At 35.6% G+C, this 18571-nt stretch overlaps 3 protein-coding genes across 3 annotated transcripts; 2 read left to right on the forward strand and 1 right to left on the reverse strand.

Moving 5' to 3' along the window:
• The first annotated feature begins 4262 nt into the window (after positions 1 to 4262).
• Positions 4263 to 5684, forward strand: LOC136811861 (zinc finger MYM-type protein 1-like). Its single transcript, XM_067068487.1, has 2 exons — positions 4263 to 4835; positions 5055 to 5684. The coding sequence occupies exons 1-2, from the start codon at positions 4263 to 4265 to the stop codon at positions 5682 to 5684; spliced, it is 1203 nt and encodes a 400-aa protein (XP_066924588.1).
• A 37-nt stretch (positions 5685 to 5721) lies between these two features.
• Positions 5722 to 7103, forward strand: LOC136811862 (zinc finger MYM-type protein 1-like). The gene is made up of 2 exons (XM_067068488.1): positions 5722 to 5956; positions 6181 to 7103. Exons 1-2 carry the CDS (start codon positions 5722 to 5724, stop codon positions 7101 to 7103), a joined length of 1158 nt encoding a protein of 385 aa, XP_066924589.1.
• An 8665-nt stretch (positions 7104 to 15768) lies between these two features.
• On the reverse strand, positions 15769 to 16263 carry LOC136811863 (alpha-protein kinase 1-like). Its single transcript, XM_067068490.1, has one exon. It carries the CDS (start codon positions 16261 to 16263, stop codon positions 15769 to 15771), a length of 495 nt encoding a protein of 164 aa, XP_066924591.1.
• Positions 16264 to 18571: the final 2308 nt, after the last annotated feature.

Here is an 18571-nt window from a genome sequence, read left to right on the forward strand (position 1 = left end):
TGGCTGACAAAGTACAAGAACTAAGTATCAAAGGAAGTGAATGTAAATGCTAAGTATAATTGAGAAGCAGTACACAGGGTGTGTGTGTGTTGATTAACACCAAGTGTATGAAAGAATAAAATGATTGTTAAGTAACTTGAAAAATGTATTGACTTGACATGTCTTGACTCCTTGAATGTCTCTGTTGAAGTGAAGTGCAAAACTGAAAGTGGCTATTTATACATTCTGCAGAATAGAATGTATAAAATACAGACCAGAAATAATTTATGAAAAACTAATATAAATTATGACAAAAAGTGAATTACAAATTGAATTGACACATATTAATATACAAAACACTGACCAAATGTGAATTTAACTGAAAATATGAAATATATTCAAAATGGTAGAGAATGTGAGTAAAATGCTGACCAAACTGAAAATGGTAAACAAACATGATGAAAACAAAGGAAAACACGAAAATGACAAACTGCAAAATGGTGAGAGTGCTGTGTGGGACTTGAGACTCACTCAATTAAGGTTAACTGCCTTAACACTCCCCCGACATATGAAAAATGCTATAAAAATTTGAATTTTTTTGTTTTTGTTTTATTATATAATAAGGATTTTAATCCTTCAAGCCATACAACTGAGTTGACAAATCCATTTCATCTATTTCTCGAATATACCAATGACCTAACTGATCGATGTGTTTCTCGTTTCGTTTTCTCGTTTGAATTTTGATATTCCACGGTAGCTTTTCGAACTTTCCCGTCGCGACTTTCTTCAATTTCTAGAACCATGCCATACTGATAGACAGAAGCCAGACTGGATTCTTGTTTTGTAAACAAGACAATGTCGCCAGGTTTGAGATCAATATCATTATTGAACCATTCCGGCTGGTTCATGAGCTTTGGCACATGTGCAGTGAGCCAACATTCAAACCATGCATCAAAAATCTTTTTATTTAAGCGTAGAATTTTATCATAATCGTTTGAAACAGCCAATGGTTCGGTGGGACTTCGATCATTGTTTCGCCCGAGTAGCAATAGGTTCGGTGTGATGAGATCTGACAGCTCAAATTCCTTGAAATTACCAACAGCCAAAGGGAGGTTATTGATTTAATTTGAGATTGTTGCTGCTAGTGTCTCCCAATGTAGAATAGAGAGCCGTTCTTTGCTTGATGATTTTTCGATTGATTTGCGGATTTCTAGTATCTTCCTTTCAACACGACCATGGACATTATGTCCCCCAGCGGGACAGGTATCAAATTCTATGTTCATCTTCCAATGAAGGTGTTGTTGAAGATCGATGAAGTTGAGTTGCATTGTTTCACAACCCTTTACCAATTGACTTCCTTCATCTACCAAAAGCTTTTTGGGATATCCAACATCACAGGCAAGTCTTGTGAATGCTTGAAGAAATGAGGTTGTATTATAGCTATCCATAACCTTGACCTTGACGGCCGTTGTGGTCGCACAGCAGAATACAAGTAGCCAGATTTTGACTGTCGTTCGTTTATGATGTTCTGAGTATGAAAGGAACGGTCCGGCGAGATCTGTCTGTGTTGTGAAGAAGGCAGGAGCAATCTTGGGGTTGTCTTTGGAGAGCGGTCCCATTATAACATTGAACTTCTTTTTCAGTAGATAACGACAGCGAGGGCATGATGCACGTACAAGTTTCACAAGAGATCTAACTTCAAGGATGTAGCATATTTGTAGCACATAACGCCATGTACTCTCGACACCTGAATGCGTTGCTGTCAGTAGCGTGGTGGCAGGGGGGGCAGCTGCCCCCCAGCGGAGGTCTTTTTTGGGGGGCGCCAAAATCGAAAGGGGCGCCAAAAAAGAAATTTTTGCGCCCTTTTACTTTGCTGATGCATTTTAGCGCCCCTTAGCGCCCATTTTAGCGCCCCTTAATAATGTTATTCGAAAATTTTCAGCTGCAGATTTAAAGGAATAGTGTATTACTACAGTTGAACTCGACAGCAAAGAAACTCGCTCATGTTTTTCCCGCAAAAAGTAAAACTACCCGAGTGAGTATTTCCCGTCAAGGGCACGAAAAAACCGAACGAGATTCTACTCTTGCTCAAAAAACGAATTAGAAGAAAATGGCGACTGGAAAATCTTTATTGAGAAAAACTGTAATGTTTACGAGATCTTTATTGATCATTTTGTGGCTGAGCAGTGTTAATATTAACTTAAATAGGTCATATTATTATTGAAATATCATTATGGAAAGTTTCAAAGCATATTTTTCAGTGATGCTCGAGATTCAGCTGGATATGATTTTTAATGTGAAACTTTTAAGTGTCAAGCAAATAAGTAAAGCACCAAAATCATAAAGTGTTTTTATTCAACTATCTTTGTGCAAAGTTTCAATGTTTATTTTTCTATGATGCTGAAGAGACAAGAAGATATTTAATATCAAGATTGAATTCTTTTGCTAACCAATTTATACAGAACTATCTCTTCTCTTGCTTTCAGTTAAATAACAATGTAGTCAATTTTGAACACTCAAGAGGAGAAAGAGATTTCTATTTTCTCTCGAAAGTGTGCATATGGATCTGAGAAGTGAAATGAAACTCATCAACAAGACAAGAAAGACTTGTTCATCTCTCGAAAGTGTGCATATATGGATCTGAGAAGTGAATGAAACTCATCAAGACAAGAAAGTCTTGTTCAAAGTAGATTTTCATGGTTCGTACTTCAAAATATGGGACATTTTTGTTCATCCAATGACTTGAAAAATCAACTCTGGAGACTGTAGTCTACATAACTTCAGAATACTTCGATAGAATCATGGAACGCGGATATTATTTTCTCGATAAAAGCACTGTATCATGAGATTTTGCACGAACCAAATAAAATGAAGCGAAAAGTAACTCTACGATGAACGAAAAACTCTGGTTCTGAGCATCATATTGTAGGAATTTTATGAAATAATGTTGAGGAAGTAGCAGTAGGACACATTGATTTGATTAAATTTAAAATCCTGTAACTATCATTGAAAATTAAGATCAAACCATCGATCAAGGGACTTTGTCTTCTTGTGCTTCTGGCATGGTTCGACTCTGAAGCTACATATCTCTGCATTCTTTTTGAAAGTCCTCGTACATGCTATGATTTGGGAACAGTTGAACATATTTTTCATGTACCAGTTTGTTTCGTTATGGATGGAGCTGTATTTTTTACAGTGGTATGGATATGCTGCTGTAAGAAGAACTGTTTACATTTTATTTACGTTGTTAACTTGAGTGAATGTGGAATATTGTGACTGGTGTTGTATGAAGTGACGATAAATACATATACTCAATGATAAAATTTTAAGATATTAAAACATTTTCTGCTAAAAAAAGGAAGTATTTTTTCACCAACAGTTTTGATAAAATTTTATTTTCTAGGTAACTTTTTCCCTATGAAGTGCTACTGTGTGAAAAATTCTGAGGGTGCTTTAATTGAGAATTATTTTTTTGAATGGAAAGAAATATTTTGGAAGGCAACTTCAAAGAGGAGGTCATATTATTATTCAAATACTTTTGCATCACTCTTGATAAAAGTGAAGCCATAAAGAATTTGTAAATACTTATATAGTTTTCAAAATCCAAATGTATATACAGGAATTTTGTAATGTGATGTTATTTTTTTCAAAAAATGTTTTATGCATTATTTACTATTTGTTATTTTGTTCATCTGCTCTTGATGAAACACAAAGAACACAGGAAAACAAAAAAGAACTGTTTATATCTTCTCATCTCACAATCTCTTTGTGTATAGAAAAACTCTTGTGTAGTATTTACATTTGTGAATCAATTTTGGCATAGCAAAACAGAAAATTTCCTTCATATAAGTATGATACAAGACAGAAGAAATTACACGAAAGATTTTTCATTCCCCTCCCAACTTCGAACTTTTTTATGTCGCAAAGTATTTTTCGGTTTGTTTAGATTACGAAAACGAAAGTGAAAATCCCGTTCGACCAATCAAATTGTAAACTTTTATCGCGCTCGACCAATCAAATTCCAGACACGTGACCATAATATTTTGATTTGCGTAGCAATACACTATTCCTTTAACATCATAACATATGAAATTATAATCTTGTTATTATCTTGTGTTACAATGTTGATTTAAGACTATTCTGAAAGTGAGTTTCCAAGACATAAAAAGTATCATTGAAAAAATGAAAAATTATATAGTGTATCATATGCACACAGTAAAAATAGAGTCAGTAGAAAAGAGATAGCCAAGGAGAAAGCTGATGAAAAGTATCAAAAGTTAAAGATGGAAACCAACAAGAGGAAAAAGAAAAGTGGAAGTGAAGGAAGGAAACTCAAAAAGATGAGATTAGCGGAAGAAGCAAAATCCAGAGTGCAAATGGAACAATACTTCGTTAAAAAGACACCAGTGAAAGAAAAAGGAATTGAAAAACCAGGGACTTCACTTTTGTCAAACAATCAAAGTCGTGTAGATCTTGAAACAAACATTATGCAATCCTCAGGTTCAGATGAAGAAGAGCAGATTACTACAGAAAACGTTAACACTGAAATTACCTTACCCTTAGACACTGACTCAGGTCAAACAGATATTGCAATTTCCTCGAATGTTGCTGAGACTTCCAACACCCCTGGAATTGATGAATTCGACCATGTAAATTTTGATGACGTTCCTGAAGATATACCCACCGTCGATCGTGGTCATCTTGACAAGGAAAAAGAAACTTCATCCTCAGATTTTGAAAATATTTTTAATGTATCTGCCGTACTTGAAAGAAATTTAACACACGAGGAAAAGATTGAATGTCTTAATCAAAAGCCTTGCCAGCCTTCGCGAGACGAGTTAAAGAAACGAAAAAAGGTAATCGGAGGAATCGAAAGACATTGCTCCGAGGATATGTTTTTTCGAAAAGATGAAAGAGGAGTTAAAACTAACAGATCTTGGCTAACATATTCACTTGATAAAGATGCGTTATTTTGCATACCCTGCCTCTTGTTTTAAGACGAAATTCTCCGAGGTGAAAACCAACGGCATAATCAGGGGAAGGCTTTTTGTAAAGATGGTTTTTCAAATTGGAAGAAACAATACAACGCAATCCCTGACCACGAGACATCACAGGCTCACATGAACGCAAAGCTTAGCCAAGTGATGTTTTTGCAACAACGGTCTTTAAATGACATTTTAAAAAGACAAGATGAAGAGCAAGAAAAGAAGAGACTAATCCAGGTTGAAGCGAATCGAAGAATCTTAAAGAGAGTTGTTGAAACCATTATGTTTCTAGGAAAGCAAGAACTAGCATTTCGTGGGCATCGGGAATCACTGGCATCCGACTCCTCTGTAAACAAGGGGAATTTCTTGGAAACACTAAAATATCTTGCAGAATATGATGATGTAATGGCACTTCACTTGGAATCCGTGGAGCGTGATCATATCGATCTCGAGGCGAAAAAGAAAGGTGACAAAGCCCGAAGATTTGGACGAGGTTCCAAGCTTACATTTCTCAGTAATGACATGCAAAACAAAATTATTGCTGTGATCAGTAAAGAAATAGCGAAAGAAATCGTTAATCTAGTAAAAGATAGTGTAGCATGGGCCGTTATTGCTGACACCACACCTGACGTTTCAAAACATGAACAGTTTAGTTTGTGCGTACGTGTCGTAACCAAATCTGGAGAAGTAAGCGAACACCAGACTAGATGTACCGTTTGACAACGTAGTAGCGCAAACATATGACGGGGCCTCGAATATGTCAGGCAAATACAACGGCCGTCAGGCCAAATTCAAAGAAATTGCTGGAGAACATGTTATTTTTGTTCACTGCTATGCACATAATTTAAACTTAGTACTTAGCGATGCTGCAACTGCATCGTTAGAGGTTGAGAAGTTGTTTGATAATTTGCAAGCACTTTATGTGATGGTATCTAAATCTCAACCCATACACCAACTATTCGAGGATTGTCAAAAACAGTTGAAAGAGGAAAGTATTCGTTCCTTAAAAAGAATCGATACTGTCCGCTGGAGTGCTAGAGAATTCTCATTAGATATCTTTGTAAAGCGATACGACTCGATTATGCTCATACTACAAAAGATTGTAGATGATAACTCTTACAAGTCTGACAAGCGCAGTACAGCAGACTACAACTATTTTCTACCAAGCAATTTTTAGCCACCGCCCTCCTTTTCAAAGAAATATTTTCGATCACAGGTCCATTGAGTAGAAAATTGCAGTCTGCAAATATTGATTTTGGTAGTGCTTTGACGCTTCTTAAAAACGCCGAGGAACAGTTAGAAACTCTCCGAAAAGATCCACAACAAATAATTGACGCAGTTGATCTAAATTTTGAAGGAGCCGAATGGGAACAGAAGAGGATTGTTAGAAGTCGCAGAATTTCTGGAGCTGGAGAGACAGCTGTCGATAAGAATAAATCGACAGAATCGATTGACCCAGAAGCAAAGTGGAGGATTGATGTATTCACAGTTGCGCTTTATTACGTTACCGTTGGACTGGATAATCGTTTTTCAGATAGTAAACATGTATTAGAAGCGTTTTCTATATTCTCACCACGGGCTTTCCCCACCTTCTTTACAGATTACCCAACAACAAACCACGTTGAAGAAAAAGTTCGAGAATTTTGTAATACCTACAAGATAGACGTTCATCGTTGTGCAGCTGAGTTGTTCAGTTTCGCTAAAGTTTTTGAAGACTTCGACTTGGGGCTAATCCAAAACAAATCACAAACCATTTACCTTGATAGCGACATTGATTACTTGTCTGACGATGAAGTAGAAATTGATGATGAAGAAGACGCAAGTGGAAAATTCAAAAGTTTCATGGATTGTCTGTCGGTTCTTACTAATAAAAACTACATGCTAATAGACGCTTACCCAAATCTTGTTCGAGTTTATTCGATTGCTGTGGCTATACCAATTACGTCTTGCTCAGCTGAACGCTCTTTTTCGCCACTTAAACGTGTCAAGACAAGGTTGCGCTCCTCGATGCTCCAAGATAGATTAGAAGGACTGTTGTTGATGTCCATTGAACGAAAGATTTTGTCCGAAATAGATGTAGATAAGATAATGGACATAGTCGGACAGTCTTCATCAGAATTAAAGAAAGCTCTTTTATAAATTAATCAATTTCATTGATATTTATATAGATCAAGATTTAACGGTTTCATGATGATGTATATGTTCAAATCAAAGTTCTTAGGTTTTATTAGGCTTACAATAATCATAATCTGAGTTGTGCTACCGTATCTTCTTTTGTCCAATCACAAACATTTAGAAATTTTTGAGTAAAGCTTATGTTACTTTGTGAAAGAGCTAACCCGAAGCATACTTTACGTCGTATAAAATCTTAACTTTCTCCATAAATAATAGAAAATGTTAAGCTCGAGTCTTTTGTTAACATTTAATCCATCAGCTTTGTTACTATCGTATTTTTATTTTTACAATTAATTCCAGTAAAAATCAATTATGGTATTTTTCTACCGGATACAAGTATTCATTCCTATTCGTTATTCAACTTTGTCATTAATATAACTCGATATAACTTTATAACCTTTCCTGACTTATTTCGCTTGATTTTTAATGGACTGAAGAAAAAGCAAAGGGAAAAGGGGGTTAATCCTACTAGGGAGCGGGCGCCTATCTAGGCAAAGGGGGGGGCGCCAAAAGCAAAATTCAGAACTTTGCCTCCCCAGCCCCGACCTAGCCACCACGCTACTGGTTGCTGTATGATGATTCCAATGCACTTCTTGAATAATTGAGTATGCCAAAGGAGAGTTTTTATCAACGATAGGAACACAGAAGGTTGAGGTACTGAGGTCCTTCATTGCGTTGGTTGCTTTTCCAATTGCAGTGATCTGGTCAGTTGGCAAGATGCGACCAGTGTAATACAAGATACCATCCTTTTCTTCAGATATCTTCTTGAATTTGGAGTTGTTATTGAAATGTTTCACCTCTTGAGTGGCTTTCCTGAAGAAGTATTGCTTGGATTTGAGAATGTCTTCATCATTTAAGTGGAATAATTCTTTGTTGGATTTTGAAGTTGTTCTCAATTTTTTGGCATGCTGAGATGAACTTGAGAATGTAAGCCATGATCCTGATAACAGTGTTAATCTTCGATGATTTGGGTCAACGAGGTATTTTGAGTAACTGTAACGTTCTGATATCATGTCAGGGATCAATGGTTTGGTTGATGAGACAAAACAGTCAATGCCTTCTTTGCGAACTTCTTCTCTTGATTCTTTCTTCAAGTGTTGCTTCTCCTGGGCACTTAGAGATATGTCAGCGGTGGTAAGAGCTGGAAAACTTGCTAGATCACCTTGCATCCAAGTAAAGCCATTGATCCAGTTGGATTGTTGATTGACATCTTCTATGGAAGTGCATCTTCGAGTACCCAGGTCAGCAATCATGTTTTCGGACTTGATGTATTTCCATTGTGATGTGTCTGTAAAGCGATGGACTTCAGAGACACGATTCCTGGGTCCATTGCTTGAGAGTGCTGTGTGGGACTTGAGACTCACTCAATTAAGGTTAACTGCCTTAACAAGTGGTGTGGTTCTACTTAACCGTTTAGGGGTCGACTTCAGTCATCTTCGGGAACATAAATTCAAACACAATTTTGCAGACACAGTTGATCCTTTTTGCAACTGTCGAAATAACTCTATCGAAACTACACAGCATTTTCTGATGCATTACTCTGATTTCTCCGATGATAGACATGTAATGTTTGACAGCCTTCTTCAACTTGACATGCTACCATTAAACCCAAGAATACTTTCCAGAATATTTCTCTTTGGGGATTCGAATTTTAGTAACAACCTCAATCATGATATATTAAGTATAACCGTAAACTTTATCCAAGATACCGGTCGATTCGAGGGTCCGTTGTTTTGATTGTTCACAATGCTCATTGAGTTTGTTTTTTGTTTAATTTTGCCTTACCTTTCAATTGTTTTTTTTTTCTCGTTTTTCTTTTTATAAGGTTTCTCTCTCCTGGTGGTAGAATCTAGCGGTTTTTTGGCGGGTGTGCTGGAACCTTTTAGTGTTTGTACCGGGTGACCCACGAAAAAGTTCAGACATTTCCCGACGTCTTGAGGCCGAACAAATGTCCCAAATTGCTTGGAGTTTTGATATTTAGAAAGTAGATATCCTAACTTAAAATTTGAGCTATCACTTTTTAAATTTGACCAACTTGTTCTCTGCTTATGAGCTTTTAAAGTCAAAATTCACTTTACGGAAAGTGTAAAAAACACATAAAAAGGGGTATCAAATTTGGTATTTTTAGACGTTTTTGATATACAGTTTTTGAAATAAATCTATGAAAGCGCCAATTTTTATAAAAACTAGTCTTGTTTTAAACAAAAATTACTTTCAAAGGTGTTTTTATTAATTATTAATGTCATAAAACTCGTTAAATAAGCCAATTTGTAAGTGATTTTCTAATTGATTGCATGAATTTAATACCTCTTTTTACGTGTTTTTTACACTTTTCGAAAAGTGAATTTTGACTTTAAAAGCTCATAAGCAGAGAGCAAGTTGGTCAAATTTGAAATTCTGAACTTTTTCGTGGGTCACCCGGTATTCTATGTTCGTGTCATTACTTATAAATAAATAAAAATTAAAAAAAAAAAGAAAAAAAAAATACTCGTGGAGTGTTCCTTGATATTTCCAAAGCTTTTGACAGAGTTTGGCACGATGGTTTAATTTTCAAACTTAAGTCATAATGGTGTTTCTGGCTTCCTTCTATTAATCCAGAAGTTTCTTCACGGGAGACGGCAGCGGGTTGTTCTTGATGGTCAAGCTTCTGAATGGACGGAAGTCTTGGCCGGTGTACCTCAGGGATCTATTCTCGGACCCCTCTTTTTTTTATTTACATTAATGAAGGAATCATTTCCATGATCAAAATTTTTGCTAATGGCTCATCCTTTTTTTCGCTTATCCTAGACCATATTCGCTGTTCTCAAGAACTGAACAGTGACATGCAGAAGATAAGTGGTGAGTGGGCTCATCAATGGAAAATGTCCTTCAACCCTGATCATTCTAAACAGGCAGTTGAAGTGTACTTTACCCGGAGGTTTAATCCAGCTGACCCCCCAGAAATTACTTTCAATAATGCAGCCATCGCAGTTCAGGATCATCAAAAACATCTTGGTCTCATACTTGATCAAAAGCTGGCCTTTGACTGTCACCTTGATGAAAAAATAAAAAAAGCTAATCAAGGTATTGGTCTCATTCGCAGACTTCGTAAATTTCTACCCAGGGATTCTCTTGTCACTATATACAAAACCTATGTTAGACCACACCTAGATTATGGAGATATATGATCGTATATGATCGTCCTGGTAATTCCACATTTTCTGAAAAACTAGAGTCTGTTCAATATGATGCTTGTTGTGCAATTACTGGATGCTTCAGAGGAACATCCAAAGAAAAAATTTACTTTAAGTTAGGCTTTGAAAGCCTGGCAGACAGGCGATTAATTAGAAGACTCGTATTTTTTCATAAAATAATAAAAGGCTTTGCTCCTGCTTATCTTACGAATATTCTTCCTCCCCAGAGAGAAGAGGAAGAGCGCAATGCAGGGCGAAGGATAAAACCACCACTCGAGGTACCTTTCTGTAGAACCGAGCGTTATCGTGCCTCTTTTTTTCCTTTTATATAAATGAATGGAATAAACTCGGAGATCATATACGAAATCTTCCCACTATTAAGTCTTTCAAGCAAGCAATTCTCCGATTCCTCAGACCCAGTGCTAACTCAGTTTTCAGAGCTAGTGACAACGATGGCGTTGTTCTCCTTAACCGATTAAGGGTTGGTTTCAGTCATCTTCGTGAGCATAAGTTCAGACATAATTTTGCAGACACAGTTGACCCCTTCTGCAACTGTCGACAAAACTCAGTAGAAACAACACAGCATTTTTTTAATGCATTTCTCTGATTACTCGAACGACAGACTTGTGATGTTCGACAGCGTTCTTCAACTTGACATAACCTTGTTTCCATTTAATCCCAAAACATTGTGTAGAATACTTCTTTATGGCGACCCCGATTTTAGCATTGTCCAAAATCATGATATATTGAGCATAACGATAAAATTTATCTGTGATACAAGTCGTTTTGGGGAACCGTTATTTTAGTCTTTCACTCTAACTGCTCTCCTAGCTCTTTTTGTTTTTGTTTTTCATTTCTGTTAGTATTTATCTGAAAAAGGTAATTAAAATTCAGAAAACGTGTGTCAAACTAAAAATCAAAAACATTCAATTTGAGCAAGAAATCATTTTCACCAACTTAACGCGACAAGGACAAAACAGCGACAAACCTTAAAACCAACAACAATAACAAAATAAAACCAAAGAAACAAAAAGTAACAACCCACAAATAAACAATCTTACAATAGACAAACAATAAATATAAATCTACAAATTTAGCATAGAGAAAACCGGTAAGTGAATTTAAAGAAAGTTGAGAAATAAATGGAGTGCGGATAGATGAAGACCAAAGTCTGGCATCAGGTGTGGCCATGAGTAAGCTTGCCCTGCTACTCTAGAGTCACCCGTCATCTAACCAAAGGTTAGAAAGTGTTGATCAAGCACAATCTAGAAAAGAAAAGGTTTAGAAAGAAAGACGCATAATCGAAAAGTTTGAAAAGTTGGCCGACGGCCCGGTTCGGCGTGCCGTATCCGAGTGGCCGTACGGTGGAAAAAGAAGAAGGAAATGAGGACTTAAAACAAAAAACGCACAAATTTATATCAATACGTGTGAACTTCTTTAACCAAAATTTGACTAATTTGAGTCGCTAATTCACATATCCTGCAAACAAGTGGAGCGCTACCAACCACTAGACTTTCTAATAAGTTCAAACGAGACATTCACAATTTTCAAACTAAAAATGTTAAAATAAAACGACAAATCCGATAAATGTTTTAGATGATGATGATGATGATGATGATTAAATAAAACTAGAGAAGACTTTCTAAGAATAGTGTTATATTGCTAGCAAGGGAATGGAATACCTGCTGGCGTCCATATATTTTTTCAATGTCTTCTGTAAACGAAAGACTTTTCCGCCTTGTTTCAAAGCACGGTCCATTAAAACTCTACCCGCCAAGCTAAAATTTTCCAAAGATGAACTAACCCGTGCTCTCCGGATGATTTCAGCACCAAAACAAGAGTAAAACATGGTTGAAGGCAAATTACTAATGCAAAACACTGCTCTGTAGTTATTTTTTTTCTTTTCATTTATTAGTTTATTTATTAATTCATTGTTAGCTTAGTTTGGGTTCCTTCCTCCTGGCGGTATGATCTGGTGGTCCTTTCGCGGGAGGTTAGGAACCTTTAGTTTTGTACTATTTGTTCGTGTTACCTATACTATAGATAGAAAAAATAGATTTCTTTGTCTCAAGGACCTGCCATCAGAGAATGGAACCCTAAGGTTAGCCAACGATGTAAAAATAATAGATAACCAACTACCTCTAGAAGGCACTTCTCCCAAGAGAACAACCATTGTTTTCCTATTGAAATGAGCACTCCTTTAAAAAGCTCTGTGTGCAGTGCGTGTTATGCTTTTAGCTAGATTTTGACACACTGAATTGATAGAAATTTGAATTGTTATTTACTGCAAATTTTGGAATTTTTTTCAAAAGATAAAGGTACCAATCTTTAGACAAATTGACTACGGATCGGCCTGATACCACTTAATCTTCATCTGGATAAATAAACGCTCATAAAATGATGTTATCTGAAAAATATATGTGTGATTTGAAGTGCGGTATCTCACGAATGAAAAGTGCATGAAGGTTGCCTGATACAAAATAAACAGATGAATATTTATAGAACAATAATATCTAATTAAAAAATTCCTTCTGTGAGGCTGCCTATAGGAAAATACACTTTTTCTAACCCAAATTTTGGAAAAATATACATCACGTGATCGATTCTGTCCAATAGAAGGTTGCAAATGAAGCAAGTTTTTATTTAATTGCACTTTTTACGATGCAAAATGTCATTAATATTTTTACAACCATAACACGGATGTTTTTTTGAGAATCAAGGCAAGTTGGTTATCTATTATTTTTACATCGTTGGGTTAGCAGCATGGAGGATCTCGGGGTGGAAGAAAGACAGAAAAGTTATCAGAAACAGGTGAGAAGCTTGTCTTCAAATCCAGAGGAGAAGGAACTAGAAAGTATTACAAATCAGCCTGGAACAAATTCGAGTAATGGTGTAGTGGAAAACAAGTTGATCCCTTTTCATGTCCTATAGATAGGGACCGCGAAAGACAGGGGTAAAACGATTGGAATCGACAAAAATGTTAATCCTAGGTTGTAGACCACAAGTTTTAGAAGCATTATTATCATTAAATGAATGCCCTGTAAAAGTTTGGTGGTCATAACTTCATTTTTCATAAAAATTTAATTGGCAGACGACCTACCAACAAAAAATAAGTTTTAGCCAGGTGAGCGCTTCCTCAAACCCCTTGTTGTTATACATTTTTGAAACCACAAGAGATCAGCGATGTTTGTTTACTTTGTTTTGATGAACCAATCAAATCCTACAAAGAATTATTCAGTTTTTTCTGGAAAAAAGCCACTTTTGAGGGCTTTAGATTTCCTCCCCGGCATTAAGACGAGGACAATATGAAATTTCAACCTTTTTTACATATTATTTGTCAATAAAAACTAATATTTTCAACCACGCTCTGCTGGCTTTTTTGGCTCAAAGTTTGTTGATATTCCAGAAATTCTAGAAAATTCAAAATGGCGGCGAAAGAAAGTGGTCAGTGGACAGAAAAGCTTTTTTTGAATCTTTTATCTGATAAGGTAGTACGCGAATGATGGAATCCTGATGTTCATTATGTTAACTATGACTTATTAGATCTTCTCTTTGCTAACTTTGGTACAGTTTCATATGGAAGCCGAGAAGTGCCATCGTGATTTCTTTATTTTCGGTAAATTTCTTTATTTTCGGTAAATTTCTTTATTTTCGGAAAAATTTCTTTATTTTTGTCTAAAAAAATATCTGGTTTTACCGCACGATTTCAATGTTTGGCTTCAATATTTGCTGCGCAATTTCAATATTGGCTGCGCAATTTATAAGTTACAAAATTAGTAGTGAACTGAGGCTATTTGACATACCTTTGAAGCATGCTACATAATTTCGTTAAGGGCAATGTGCTTTAAATGTTGAGATCACGATAAAAGAGAGGTTAGACAATGTTTTGTGGGCAGTGTGGGCAAGAATTATTTGAGGCTGATACATTTTGTGGAAATTGCGGTGAACGGAAAGCTCCAACACAAATCGAACATTTAGACAAAGAAATCATAGAATATTACTTTCATCGAGGCTTTGTTTACGAATCGAACCTCCTCTTCCTTAATGTTAATAATGGAATTCAAATAGACCTTTTCGCCTTTCCATCCGCCATATTGAATTGTATGCAAAAATTATGGTGGCCGAATTGCCGTGGTGAAATTCCCTTAGAAAGTATTAAAGTCTGTCCAGATATAATTGGCAGTGGAAACAAGAATGCCTGTAACTTTTGATAGTCAAATATAATTTTCTGAGAATCAAAAGCACTATATTTGAATGTATTTTTGGTTGAAAAATTCGCGATTTATAGCGGTTAAATTTGCGATTACAAAAATTGAGCTTTTTTTCTACTTATGCAATAACGTTCATTTTTACACCAGTGGTAGTTCAACCTTAGGTTAAGATGTTTGTTAAATTTCAAGGGGAACAAAAAAGTCCTTCGGAAGATATGGGACCCGAAATACCCCTTGGTAGCACTTTTCTGTGAAATATCAAATCTCCAACTTATTACTAAAAACGGGGGTAGTGATATGATAAAACAGTTTTTCGATCATAACACATTTTACAATCTCTTAAATGACCTCATAACCAAACTGTGTTTAGCGTTTTGGGAATTAGCAAAGTTCTTTAATGACTTAAAAATAACAAATGCAATATAAGCTCATACTTATCTTTTCATTAAAAACAATTATACCGTGATATCACTTCGCTTCGAAATAATCAATGATACCAATAACGCCAATGCAGCAACACTTAACACTTTCCAACTTTTAATTGCACTGTTCAAAAAAGATAACAGCCTCTGACCGCTATGCACCAAGTTGGCCAGAATGCCAAAACTAGGCTTTTTGTGTAGAGCTTGTATCCGCTGTTTTTTGACTAATTTTGGGTTATAAATATCACGAGTTTCTTTAGTCAAAATAGCTCCAAATAGGCCAATGGTAATGCCAAAACACTTAAAAAAAAAGTTGTGGGTCTGATACGCACCAGGTTTACCAAAATACTGACATTTGATAAAATTTGAAGTTACTCTAAGGGTCAGTTACTTACCGTAGGCTATTGCATATACACTGGATTTTTTTTCTGAAAATGAAAGCACTTTGTAAGTATATACGGGTTCAGAAAAAAATATTGGTGATATTACCCAAAATTAGTCAAAGAACAACAGCAGGTACAAGCTCTACACAAAAAGGCCTATTATTTTTGACATTCTGGCTAACTTTTATTTGTGCATAGCGGTCGTAGCAGGTTGATTTCGATTTTCAACCAAAATGAAAACAACTTCTCCCCTGGCCAAAGTCGGATTATGCTCCCTTATTTAAACACGTAAAAAACGTTAAAACAAAAACTTTAACTTGAGGGCTACCTTCAAACGAATTTAACAAAAGAAAAACACGCAAAACTAATTTCTAATAAAATATGAAGTAAATACATATTTGTTTTTACGAATATGTAGCCAGGAGCAACTTTACTGACTGTCATCGGAAATTTCTGTCATTTCCACTTCTCTCAGCGAAGCTAACTTGCAAATAAATATTGCACTTATGATTACGAAAGAAAGTGTCAATTGCAACATCGTTGAGGTTACCTCCACAAAAGAATTTTTCTCCCTGTAAATCTTCACCCTCGAGTTCTTCGGCAGTTGCAATTTCTGGGTCATACAGTATTAGACCACTCCCTTGCAAATCGGCTAGCATGAGACGGTCAGCACTGTCCTCATAGGAAAAATGGCACAAGGCCTCAGCTTTTTCATATATGGCTTTGGATGCATTTTTGTTTGTATCGTGGGATCCAATAACCCCATCATTGTTAATATATTTCGTAAATTTACCAGCAACAAATGGCTCTACTGTGACCGGTTCTCCATTTAGGGTCGCAAAGAAGGCATCTTTATATGAAAACCAATTCTCTCTTTTCGTCAGGTTTATTTTCTTGAAGAATCTATCGGCAATGGCTTTTGCAGCCATATGCATCTATATTTGTTTGCGTGTATGCTCTTCTAAGCTCATACCATACACTTTTGAGACTTTGGACCATGATTCATTGTTGTGCGCAGAAATGTAATACTTGCGCAGAAATGTAATACCTGCGCAGAAATGTAATACTTCCTGCGCAGAAATGTAATACCTGCGCAAAAATGTAATACTTCCTGCACAAATTTGTAATACTCGAGCTGCGTAGAAATGTAATACTTGTCTGCGCAGAAATGTAATTTGGAATTCGTTATCCTTTCAAATATCATATTCTATTCTTCGAAGAAATTAACTTCAACAAAAAGACTAAGAAATTTTTCGATAAAAATTTGAATTTCTTTATAAGAATTAAATCTATAACTTTGTAAGAACCATATACCGACAGTAAATTTGCCCTAAAACGAGAGTTATAGATTTGTTTCTTATAAAAAAAATTCTTATAAGAAAAATAAATTTGCCTATTTTTTGCATCATTACTTGTTTACTTTGTAAAAACCATAAACCGACAGCAAATTCACTCTAAAACGAGAGTTATAGATTTGTTTCCTATAAAAAAAATTCTTATAAGAAAAACAAATTTGCCCATCTTTTGCATCGTTACTTGTTTACTTTGTAACCATATACCGACAGTAAATTTGCCCTAAAACGAGAGTTATAGATTTAATTCTTATAAAGAAATTCAAATTTTTATCGAAAAATTTCTAAGTCTTTTTGTTGAAGTTAATTTCTTCGAAGAATAGAATATGATATTTGAAAGGATAACGAATTCCAAATTACATTTCTGCGCAGACAAGTATTACATTTCTGCGCAGCTCGAGTATTACAAATTTGCGCAGGAAGTATTACATTTTTGCGCAGGTATTACATTTCTGCGCAGGAAGTATTACATTTCTGCGCAGGTATTACATTTCTGCGCAAGTATTACATTTCTGCGCACAACACCATGATTCACTTTTGAATTTTTTCAATACGTAGAGCTCGCGTTTACCATTCGAAATACTGTATGTCATTAAGCTTCTCTGAAAGCACCCTCAGAAAACTTTTCAGTTTTGATATTTAATTCTTTCGTTCTTTCAACCAAATTTTAGACCTAATATCCAAATATTCCAGTGCCAATTCAGTTTTCATTTCATGAATAGGTTTTTTCAGCTTTCCGGCATCGGGAAACAGATTTTGGAAATCCATTTGTAGTTGTAGGAGGGATAAGGGCACTTTTTCGAGCGATGGTTTTACTAGTGTGTATACGCTTAGATGAACTTTTCATACAACTATCGCCAACCATTCTGCTTTGCATCACGCTAGCTTGATTGGAGACATTAAAATTTTTAGCTGGACTGGCTCGATGAATTTAATTAATAAAAATGTTTTGCCTTGTATTTGTTCATCTACAGAACAGCTAGGCCCTTTACCTGAGAACAAAACATCACATGACCCTGCTGGCTCATTATAAAACTTTTCGCATGCTAGCTTAACATTTGCAAGTGTAAACTTTGATACTCTTTAAAATCGACAAAGTCTCTTGTTTTTTCAGGAGCATATCTTAGAGTTTTTTCTGCTGCAGCGGGCGCCATTCTTTGAATATTAATATATGACAGTTTCTTTGTTGGCTGAATCTTTTGGTTATCACCCATCTTTTTCTGTGAGATTTTTTTGTTGTAATTTCTCCACTTCTCTGAATTTGACAATGTGTTAACTGTAATATTTTTGTAGCTGGAATATAACGAAAAAGAAGATAAATGTTTTGAACCTACCCTGAAAAGGCTTAAACTAGACGAGGGGGGAATATCGATTTTTCACTTAGGCGTTCTTGTTATGGCCAAAACCAAAACCGCTCTTGTTTGATAAAGTATTTGCATGACAAAATTGTGTACCATTTCTCTGTGATTTTCACCGAAATACTGTAGATTTTGAACAAAAATACTGTATCCTGAGAGAAAAATCTGACATTTACCGCCACTATGAGTCATCCGATATCCTGTTATCCTGTTTTTTTTTCTCCCACGAATACCTTTATCCCACGTTAAAAAAGCCTTATCCCGGATACAGTCAAACCGTACGCCCCCCATTAACTAAGTTAACATTACCAAATGAAAAAAATACTCAAATATTAAATTTGTATGAGGCGAGACCAATTTTATTTGTTGTTCTACGGGCAGATGGTTAGCAAAATATGAGTCGGTCGGTCAATAAAATAAAAATAAGATTTTCATTAATCACGGAAGGTAATTAGGCTTTAAGTAATATTTTCAAATAATCTTGGTCGAAAATTCAGCTTTAAGTGTAAATTTTTGAAATGACTAGTTCTAGA

Source organism: Clytia hemisphaerica, unplaced genomic scaffold (genome assembly GCF_902728285.1).
Source record: "Clytia hemisphaerica strain Z4C2 unplaced genomic scaffold, Clytia hemisphaerica genome assembly, whole genome shotgun sequence".
Lineage (NCBI taxonomy): Eukaryota > Metazoa > Cnidaria > Hydrozoa > Leptothecata > Clytiidae > Clytia > Clytia hemisphaerica.

Coding starts and splice junctions, on each gene's coding strand:
- LOC136811861 (XM_067068487.1), top strand. CDS start 4,263: ATGGAAACCAACAAGAGGAAAAAGAAAAGTGGAAGTGAAGGAAGGAAA. Junction 4,836..5,054: donor AGTTAAAGAAACGAAAAAAG/GTAATCGGAGGA, acceptor TCAAATTGGAAG/AAACAATACAACGCAATCCC.
- LOC136811862 (XM_067068488.1), top strand. CDS start 5,722: ATGTCAGGCAAATACAACGGCCGTCAGGCCAAATTCAAAGAAATTGCT. Junction 5,957..6,180: donor AAAACAGTTGAAAGAGGAAA/GTATTCGTTCCT, acceptor TTTCGATCACAG/GTCCATTGAGTAGAAAATTG.
- LOC136811863 (XM_067068490.1), bottom strand. CDS start 16,263: ATGCATATGGCTGCAAAAGCCATTGCCGATAGATTCTTCAAGAAAATA.